Raw genomic sequence first — 10,627 nt, 5'->3', positions numbered from 1 at the left:
TACATGATGAGTGTCGGTTTAGACATGCATTAGACAGTTATTGAGCAATTATCAAAATCATTCAATCAATGTCACTGTTTTTTTTTTTCTAAACCAAGTCTTATTAGGTTCCATGATGAAAAGTCTTTGCCAAAGGACAAAAATCTCTGTTCGTCCAAACCTCTGCTTTAGTCACAGTCCTAAGTTATCTGTTTTGTCTCAAAGGCATTAGATGGGAGCTTCTGATATGCGCTTATGGACATGTCAGTTTGAACTTCTTTGTGGGTAAAGGGTCTCTGAATAATGGCAGGAAGAGCATTTTGCTCCCTCTGTGTCTTCTTGTCTTCCCACAGCTTTAGCAGACGCCTCTGGTTGTTTGTCATATCTTTGAGGTTTTGCTGTAACGACTGCACTTGTTCCTCCAAAAGCGTCTTGGAGGTGGCCACATTTGACAACTCTGCGGTCAAGTCATCAATGGTTTGACTAAGTTTCCCGGTCTTCTCTACTAATGAGTTGCACTCACGTTCCTTTTCTTGCAAATCATTGACGATGTCTTTTGTAGTCTTCCCAGTGAATTTGGGGCTGCTCTCAAGTCCAATATCCACTCGAAGAGCCTTCACTTGCTTTCTAAGCTCTTTGTTGTCCATGGTCAATATTTTCAGTTTCTGTTTCATACTCTCGCTGGAACGCAACCTTGCCTCATTCTGCCTGAGCCTTTCCCTCAGAGCACTTTCCCGTTGCAAAGCTTCATCTCTTTCCTTTCGGCAATTCTCCAAAAGTTTCAGCATCTCAAATTTGGAGGATTTTTCAGCTTTACCACTGGAGGAGGCCATCCTGCAGAGAGTTGTCCAAATCAAAAACTAATGGAAATTGATTGCATTTCTTCTGAAGAAAAAAAAGGGTCCTTTAGTGGGGTGTTAATGAATCCACAGGCATAACTGAGACTGTGATAGGTGACATTCCTTTAAGAGGGTTATCAGTAAGACAAGGAGGTTCCGCTGTAACTCAAAGCTGAGGCTAGAATGACCATTAATTATGGCACCACCATGTCATTCACACAGTGTCAAGTGACCCATTTCTTTTCTCGATTTTGTTAATTAATCTAGAAACGTCTGCCCTTGTTAATCAGTGCAAACAAAGGGTGAAATCTTAATGACCTTCTCTCACTGGTAAGAATCCCAACTCTGCAGTGAGTCTGTATGTGCTACCAGTCAGAGCTGAACATTTTCCACTGGAGGCCATCCAAACTGTCACACTAGATTTTTATCAGTTTTACCTGCCATGCAACAGCTAAGATGGAGGAGTCAGAAGGTGGATGGTGGGGGCCTATCATCCAGCTTTTAAGGTCAGACACTCTCTTGTTAACGTTGAATCTACACCTATTGGGTACAATGTCACCTTTAAATATTCAAAATGTCCAGCTGTGGAAATGGACAGGCAACTTCTAACAGTAACAAGGAGCTGATTGAAGGGTCACATTGCCTATCTTGTGACAGCTGAGGTGAGTTAAGGTCCCCAAGCCTAAAATGTTTTAAACGACACAAAAGTGCAAATTAATTGGTCTAAAATGCGCTATCATATAACCTTTAAAGGATTATAATCGGGAATTCAAATAAGTTAGTATTAGTCATATCGGGTGGACTTGGGCTATGAACAGTCGGTTCTCTTGTTTTGCCAGTAGGAACTTTGCAGTGTGCTTCAAAGGTGTTTCAATAGCTCACTAATGCCCTCGAACATTAAGTCTTTTAAGAACAGTTGCCCAATGGTGGATTTTCAAACCATTTTCAATGAATTTCTAATTGCCACCCTGCTGCAGAGGGAAGGGATGCAATATTGTTGGTCCCACTTTTAAGATTTATATTTATTAAAGCTAATTGTAAACCATTAGTTTCATCCCACTCCCCAACTATGCACTTTTTATGCACTATTTTTGCACGCCACGTATCACTTTACTTGGATTTTCACTTTATTTGGATTTAGTTTTTACATATGCATAGATTTACGCACAGATATATATACAGAAGAGCTATATGTGTATATATTTTATCTCTTTTTATTCTTATTTTTTTATCTTTATTATATTGTAAAGTTGGATTTGTGTATATATCATATAAAACTGTAACTGGAACTTGTAACCAAAGTAATTTCCCTCTGGGATTATTATAAGTTTGAGGCTTTAACATAATCATCTTTATGAAAACAAACAACTTCAACTGACAATGATTTCAAATAAAATCAAAATATTAAATGTTTAATAGGTTTGGCTTAAAAAAATAAAGGTTTAATTAATTTCCTACTCAGGATATTACAAGTTTACTATATCAAAATGTGAACAAATTGAAAAACATCCTATCAGCTGCTGTTCTTTAATCTAGCCTGTGTTGTAAAACCATTGTATTGGCAGAAGGTAGCCTTATTATGGCAGAATGAGGCAGCAAATCAGAAGGCACCACATATGTTCTGTGACCAGGTAAAAACATGACATGGATTTTCATAGACTTTATTTTGATTTGCCATAATAACAACCAACTATTCATAAAATATTTACAAAAATCACTTAAAACACTTGGCTGTGGCTAAGGGCACTTGATATTAGGAAAATAAAACACCTTTACCTCAAGAGGGTACTTATGAAACATTTTTTTAAACAAACTTGCTCTCATAAACCATTTTTTGAAAATAAACATTTTACCATTAGTGCTATGAAGCTGGAAACACCATCACTATAACAGACTGAGTGTGCTGTGTAATACTAAACCCCAATTAACTTAAGCAAGTTTAGAAGCCATCCCATTAGGAGTAACATACTTCTGACCAGTTTTAATTTTCAGAGCTTACAATGCTGCACAGAGTTTACACGCTGGCCTATAATGGCCTCAATGTCGGAGTTGCCGGTGAAATCCGGTCCACCCATGACTTCATCAGCGCAGGAACTTGAGTCTCTCTGATAAAGCAACTGGAGAACCTGTCATTTAAAAATAAACAATAACACTCACTTTAGGAAAACTAAATCGTGTAAAGGAAGTCTGGGGTCAAGTTCTCATCTTAAAGGGGTCATATAATGCAAAACAGAGTTTACATTGTCTTAGATCAGGGGTAACCAATTCAAAATCAGCGGGGTCCGAATAAAGAAAATCAACAACCAGTAAATGTCCGGAGACATTTTTAATTATAATACATTCCTTTAAACAAAATTTTACACTGAAATAAAATTAGGTTTCTATGCATCCACGTTATACATTGATTTTTTTAAATAAAAAAATATATATAAAAAAAAACAATCGTTCAGACTGGTATATAGACAATTTCCTGATTCACATATTGTATAAAACACCTGAACTGACCGTTTGTTTTTTTCTTTCTTTTTTATGGCTTAATGAGAGCATGGGGCTTTGGCTGCCCTGCAAGGCTTTAAACCTGGGTCTGAATGGAGACAAATCCTTTCTCAAGCACATATCAAGGTGCTCATTCGTGAGCCTGTATAGATATTTATTTTTAACTATCTTCATGGTGGAGAATCCTGCTTCACAGCAGTAGGTTTAGCCAAACATACTCAAAATGTGCAGGGTCATCTTTGAGCACACTGTTTCACTTTTCTTTCACCAGTTCACTGTGCTTCTTCCTAGCCTGGTCCCGGAGTGCTTAACCGTATAAACAGCAGAAGCGTTGCAAGTGAAATTAGACACTGTCGTTGGATAACATGTGGTAATTTTTATCTGTTTGAAATTAGTTTGGGTCCAGAATAGCCAGCAGGTGGGTCTGGATCTGGACTGGTATGACGGTATGCACGGGGCCGCCATTGTCCAGGCTACCATCACCTGGGTCAGGTTCGGTCGCTCCATCCCAAGCTGACTCCCTGTTTCAACTACATGCTGCAATGAAGTAGACAAAAATCCTGGAAGATTTTGAAATTCCCCCTGGACATTTCTTTAGGTATGAAAAGTAGGACGTGTCCGGGAAAAAGAAGACGTCTGGCCACTCTACCATATCAACAATCTAAATGTTTCAGAGAGTGAGTGCTTGTTGCTATGATGCGTCTTTGCTCAGCAGCTTTGCTCTTTGTAAACCAACCAATCAGCACACACCTCGTCTAAATATTCAAAACCTGTCGTTTCATTCTGGGGCTTTTAACCATTAGGGCTCATAGAACAGCAAATATGCCATTTTCATCCCAACCAATGCTGCACACCCAATTCAGAGAACTTAAGGACCAGCACCAAATACCTTATAAAATCATTTTATGACCCCTTTAAGTGAATTTAAAAATAGACACACTTGATTCTTTGACTAAATAAAAATCTTCTTTCATTAATTTATGCCTGCAGTTGATTAAAAAAAGCAAGATAACCCTAACATCTGTGAAATATCAAAACACAAGACTGATAAAATAACAGGTATATATTAGATCATAACTTTTATATTTGGTTCTAAAAAGCGTCTTTAGGGTTCACCTTTGCACGATGCAGGTCCTTCATGATGATGTGCCATTGGTGGTCTTTGTTACAGGTACAGATACAGGTACTGATCCTGGCCCAGGTTGGCTAAAAAAGTACATCTGTAGGGAATGGTGAGGTAAGTTTATCACACAGAAGAGACAAAAAGGACAGCTGTATATTGTATACTAAAATCAAGAAACACATGGAAACATAGGAACATTTAATCCAAAAATTTAAGGTATGCTGTAAATTAAACCGATATTCTATAAATTAGGACTGTGATATTAAACGCATTTCCAATATAAACGCAATTTAATTTTTAAATCCCAGAGGCACTCAATATGAAATCAAGAAGAGTAAAACATTCAATTTTTCACGACAGGTCTTTAGGTGAAGGTAATATACTTAAAGGCACACTATGCAACATTTTTCAGTTAATTAATGTGTTCCATAACGTTTTGGATGATTAAATGAGTCATTTCAGGTTGAACAAAGGTATTCTCGGCCGCCCTGGTGGTCTGTGGGGGAAATACTGCACTTGCAATTGCAGGAGCACCGACCCGCACCCACAGGCTCAGAAGTCTCGTGAGAGTCAGTCTTGCTTTACGGCCGAGAACTGCTACACGCCCCCAGTTAAAAGCATGCTCGTTGCTAGCACAGTGGCGATCTTTGTGCAGTTATGCTACGTTCACATCGGACGCAGCAAAATCGCGTCTGCTGCTTCATTTTTCAGTGGGAATAAAGTAGTTTTAATATGTGTTTAAGTGAGAAAATACACCTGAAAACGTAATCAGTGCAGTCAGTTCATTCAGATTATTATCCTGCCTTCAATATTTTTTCTGTCGGAGCCGCTCAGACCCCCACATACCAGCGGTGCGCCGACAGTAGGGATCCCTTCATCAGCAGCCTCTGGCCTGGTCGCCTCCTCGCGCTTCACCATGGCAGCTGGTAGGTGTTTTTCATCTAAATAATCCAAACTGCATATTCTGCCGGCAGATTTCTGCATTTTAAGTTAATTTAGGCGTCAATAAACTGTTTAAGAGGAGTGATCATCAGCGCTGTGTCTCTCTCCCTGCGTCAGATGCTTAAACGCGCCCGATGCGCTGCTTCAGCTGCTCAGATGTGCTGCGCCTGCTGCTCAAAACGCGCCGCGGGACCTTTTGCTGCGCCTTGACGTTACGTTGCATGTAAACTCGCTGCTTCTGTCGCGCCAGCTGCGGTGTGAACGCAGCATTAGTCATTCGTTGCGTTCGCCTGTCTGCTAAGCTCAAAACAACCGCGCCTGGCTTGACGGAGAAACCAGGAGAACAGCTGTGCATATTTACGACAGTGCACTTTTACTTTCGCCCTCTGGGGGGAGCCTTGCTGGAAAATCAACACCGGTTGCATAGTGTACCTTTAAAGTGGGTTTGTTGCTACACAGAGGGGAAAAGAGAGTTGAAGCACACAAATCCAGGCATGCTAATAAAAGCTAGCACTTTTTCAAACTGAGGTTACAGGAATGTCCTGCAACAATAGACTCTGAAACAGCAAGCTTTCAAGGTCATAACAAACAGAGTCCCTGGACTGAACCATCTTGCTTGCGGTTTGTGCAAAGACAGGAAAAAATTGTAATAAAAATGCAATCGAAATATCGGTGGAAAATAGCTATTTGAATTTTTGGTAAAATCTTTCAGCTTTAATAATATGTTTTCTATTCCTGATTTAAATCAAGCTAACACCAGTTTTTATAGTAAAATATACTGGAAATGTCTTGATATTGACTGGATACAAGATCGCTAAATATTTTACATACGTTTATTACTGACCAAGAAAACTTCAGTGATATTTTTCAAACAGAGAACAATAGCCAACATCAACAGTTGTGTTATTAACCGATGGGTTACAGACGGTAGATGAAGGTAGATATATTCTGATATTTGTTTTTGATATCAGACTGATATCTGACATCAATATCTGGTGGGGAAATCCCTATTATATACCACAACATTTATCTTCCTTCTACCCCAGTTTTTTCTATGTAAAACATATTGGAGTTACCATCTCATTTTTTTAAAATTCAGAAAATCAAAAAAAAAAAAACCCAGCTAAAATCTTCAAAGTGTCAGATTTTCTCCTTGTTCAGTTCAGGTGTCGGGTGACAAGCGGGATCTACATTCTTCAAACCTATTAAGCATCTCTGAAAGGTTTTTAGACCTAAAGGACCATGTAGACCAACAAGATTTTAACATTGATCTTATTATATATATTTGAATTAATTAGTGAACTATCAAAATAAGACTGTAAAGTTAGGAAAAAAAATAAACAAACAAATGAATTGATAAAATAAAGAAGGCATCAGGTTAAAAATCCATAAACCCTATTCCCTCTTCATGGTTACAGTGCTCTGCAGAGCAATCACATGGAGGTAACAAGACATGTGATATGCCTGCAGACCTTACAGTATTCACATTGTCACAGCAATTAGCAAGCATGGTGGAAATTTCCACTGACAAGAGGCTTATCAGAGGAACATAACCTGACAATAGCAGCTACATTAATTTCTTAGAAACTGAATGGAAGAGCTGTGCAAAAATGGCATGGCTTTGTATGTGACTGACAGACAAGCTGGGTCAGAGCTCACACACCCATTGAAAGTTTGGCTATCGTTATATACTGATATCTAATCACTAATGTTACAAAAAAAAAAAAAAACTCAACTAAATTAGTACCTCTTTAAAGTCAGAGCTTTAGATCAGGATAAAAAAAGCAAACAATATTACCTTAAAGCCTACAGCCAACAATGCGTTCAGCAACAGGATGGCTGATACGGTCGCTATGACGACTTTGGGGTGGTCGTCTCTGAGTGCGGGCCAGAAAGTCATCACCAGTACGGAGCCGGAAAGGCAGAGTGCCACTGCGATGGAGAGCCACCTCAGCCACTCATACTGTATAATCCACAGCACCTGGTGTGGACATACCGGTAATCAATGTTTTTTTAATGTTTTTATGATATATGGACAAAGTATTTGATAATAAGCCATTAAGAAATCTTCAAAAATTGGCTTTGCCCAACAAGCCAGTTTCCTAATAAAGTTAAGTCTTTCCTCAAAAATAACAATTTAAGTTCTCCCAACACATCTACATTTTGTTTTAAAGTGCATGCAGCTACTATGCCTTGCAAAAGTATTCATACCCCTTCAAAGCACGGCTGGGCGATATTGTTTTCCTACCAAATCCAACTAATCATACGACACAGTCAGCTAGTGCATCAGTTATGAGTACACATCTACAAACAAAAAGGGATGAACTGATGAAAAAAAAAAAATACAAATCTTCACAAGCTATCTTCAAAAGCTAAAAAAAAAAAAACTTGTCAACAAATAAACATTTTCCTTATGGCATCCATTTTTATTTAGACCCATTAACTCACACTATCCTGCAAAGTCACTCAACTTGACTAAATCTCAAGGTTTCAGAGGCTTGTTAGAGAAGATTAGAGACATTGCAAAAAGTTTGGTTCATTTAAAACCAGCCAGAAAAGTGTTGAGTCTGACGATTTTATTCATGTGGGCCCTTTGTTCTAACCAAAAAATTCGCTCTCCACAAAGCAAATTTTGGTAATGTAATTCTTTGGTGCTAACTTTACCCTACCTTACTATCACCGCTCATGACTCTATTCCACAAAAACAGCTGATTACAAAAATCAGAAAGTCACCTTCAGGCAGTCTGTAATTGATGCTGCTTATTAATGCTTTTTAACTATTGTGTTAAAGACCAGGAAATGATGATAACAAACCATGGTACACTGCTAAGGTAAATCTATATGAACATGCATACACACAAGTCTAATCCTCATGTGTACACCCACCAAAAAAGGTATAAAAATGAGTCTGAATGAGCTTTATTTTGTTTTAAATAAAAAAAAAAAACAGATGAAGTTTCAGTATTGTTGATGTATAATATCAGGTAATGATTTTAAAACATATGTTTCACTATAAAAAGGGAAATTCTGTTGCAGGATGGTGTTCAGATAGCTTAAGTAAATTGATAGTGCTCACCACAGCTGGAATGTAAACTGACAATGAATATCCGTAGACGCAGACGATCTCCATAAATGAATATGACACCAGGTTCAAGATCTTATTGCTCCTCCATAACAGCAAACCCCAGAGTCCAAGGGGCACCAGCCAAGCATAGCTGAAGATGGCTGTAGCAGCTATGCTCACTGGAGAATACATACGATGTTAATGCAAGAGAAAAACTGCATGTTTTTTTTTATAACATGCTTAGTGGGAAGGGAACTTACCCTTTCGAAACTCTGGGGTATATTTAAAGTCTGGGTTGCCAAAGTGTACCAAAAAATTAGATACATTTCCACTGATAGCAATGACAAACACAAGAGTGGTACAAATCCAGAATGGACCTAAAAACACAAGCACATAAAAAAAAAAAAAAGAGTTGATAATCTGTATAAACATTTTATAATCAATTCGAGAAACTACATCAACTTGCCAAAACATGTGGCATATGCCACAAGTCTGCAAACTAAGTCAGAGCTAACCGTAAAGATCGGGGTTTTTACGAAGGTAGACTTGAATGAAGTTCTTTCCCGGCCACGGCACCATTGATCCAAGGATCCTCTCCTTTACCTAAATGTTATGTTAAAGAAAAAGTCAAGTTTCAGCCAGGTTAAAGATACATCTGCCTTACAGCAGTTACTCAAACGTTTCAAACTAAATAAAATGACGTACATGATGGGTCTCAATGTCAAAGAATTTTTGGTAGTATTCAAACGTCCAAAAAGGAGCACTTTTCTTTTTCCCAGCTAGAAGCTTGAATAAAACAGAAAAAGACAAAAATTGCATCAACTAAACATTCGATACATCTATATTTCATGTACCGATAAGGACCAAATATTTAAGTCTTGCTCTGACCTCTTCTCTGTCATCACCGATGAGTGGTTCTTCATCAGCAGCATCTTGAGTAAAACCGACATCACTTCTTGCCCTCTTGGGCTTCAGGTCCTCATCCTCAATGCTAATGGTGACTGCATCATTGCTGGGTATCAGTAGATCCCCAGTCTCATCAAAATCTAGATGGAGGTGAGAAGAAACCAATGTTGGCTTTCTGGATTAATATTTCCTTTTTGTTCTTTTACGAAATTAAAACTATTTCACCTTTGAACCCCATAAGATTTGGATATATCAATGCAGGGAGACTTTGCTTTATAATGTACTGACTGGATCAGGCTAAATAAAGGTCACTACAGCCTGCTACTCATATGCTTTGAAAACGTGTCATTTCCTTTCACTCTGGAACAATGCTTTACTTTGAGCTGATTAATCAGACGCCTTTACAGAAAAACTGTAGCATTACAAAATGGTAAATATGGTCAAAGCTCTTCTGATATATAATATATTGGTATAATTAGAGATTTTTTCAGATCTTTATTTAATATAACACATATTCTAGTAAATGTATCTGCCCCATTGGCATCCTTACAAATTTCATCATATATATGTATTCAAAATTAAATTAGATTCTCGTTTTTAATAATGAAGATCATGTTAAAAACTGTGGAGAACACTCACCTCGGAATTCAAATGGATCATTTTTCGACGCCATTCACTTTTCTGTAAAAACCTTAGTTTTTCGAGAATGTTTTGGCAGAATAATATGGCACAGGGAAAGAAATGAATCACTGGAAGCTGTGAGTGGATATAAAGCACAACTTTTAAGGGTTTTACGTCAATTATCTCCACATTAAAAGTATTTTACAAAGCCGTTAAGGCACAAGTGAGGTTTAGAGGCTAGCTAGCTTACTAGGTCCTCAACTTGGGTTTTTAAGCTACAATAAATTAACAAGAAATATAAAACATGTATGTTTACAATATCTGGTATGGGGTATTAATTCATAATATTAAGTGTCTTGAATCCAAGCTCACCAAATTCTCAGAGAAACCCTTTAAACATTATTTCATCAATGCTGGCTAGGGAAGCTCGAAGCAGGATATGCCAACAAGGTAAACAAGATTAATTCCTGTTCCAGCTATATTTTCAAAATAAGTGTTTATTCAATTCAACCTGATAACATATTTCGTAAAATGTAGTATTATACAATTATCTCAATAGTACAAAAAATATTTAAAAACAGTCTTTTCTGAATTAAGGCATAGTTTGTGGTATATCTGCAAGTGCAATCGAGTACTATTATTAGTCGGCTTTTACTA

The 10,627-nt window shown here is 37.7% G+C and overlaps 2 protein-coding genes across 2 annotated transcripts; both read right to left on the bottom strand.

Annotated features, from left to right (window-relative positions):
• Nucleotides 1–97: 97 nt before the first annotated feature.
• zgc:113691 (uncharacterized protein LOC503529 homolog) lies at nucleotides 98–1,571 on the bottom strand. The gene has a single exon (XM_038290896.1). It carries the CDS (start codon nucleotides 810–812, stop codon nucleotides 180–182), a length of 633 nt encoding a protein of 210 aa, XP_038146824.1. The 5' UTR covers nucleotides 813–1,571; the 3' UTR covers nucleotides 98–179.
• Nucleotides 1,572–2,463: 892 nt separating this feature from the next.
• On the bottom strand, nucleotides 2,464–10,500 carry yipf1 (Yip1 domain family, member 1). The gene is made up of 10 exons (XM_038290806.1): nucleotides 10,343–10,500; nucleotides 9,989–10,105; nucleotides 9,332–9,489; nucleotides 9,149–9,229; nucleotides 8,959–9,046; nucleotides 8,704–8,820; nucleotides 8,456–8,622; nucleotides 7,178–7,360; nucleotides 4,431–4,534; nucleotides 2,464–2,944 (listed from the first exon to the last, which is right to left on the bottom strand). Exons 2-9 carry the CDS (start codon nucleotides 10,020–10,022, stop codon nucleotides 4,451–4,453), a joined length of 912 nt encoding a protein of 303 aa, XP_038146734.1. The 5' UTR covers nucleotides 10,023–10,105; nucleotides 10,343–10,500; the 3' UTR covers nucleotides 2,464–2,944; nucleotides 4,431–4,450.
• Nucleotides 10,501–10,627: the final 127 nt, after the last annotated feature.

Source organism: Cyprinodon tularosa, unplaced genomic scaffold, assembly GCF_016077235.1.
Source record: "Cyprinodon tularosa strain WSP-4 unplaced genomic scaffold, ASM1607723v1 ctg29, whole genome shotgun sequence".
NCBI lineage: Eukaryota > Metazoa > Chordata > Actinopteri > Cyprinodontiformes > Cyprinodontidae > Cyprinodon > Cyprinodon tularosa.
Note: the sequence above shows the minus strand (reverse complement) of the source record. Positions and strands in the feature narration are given on the sequence as shown.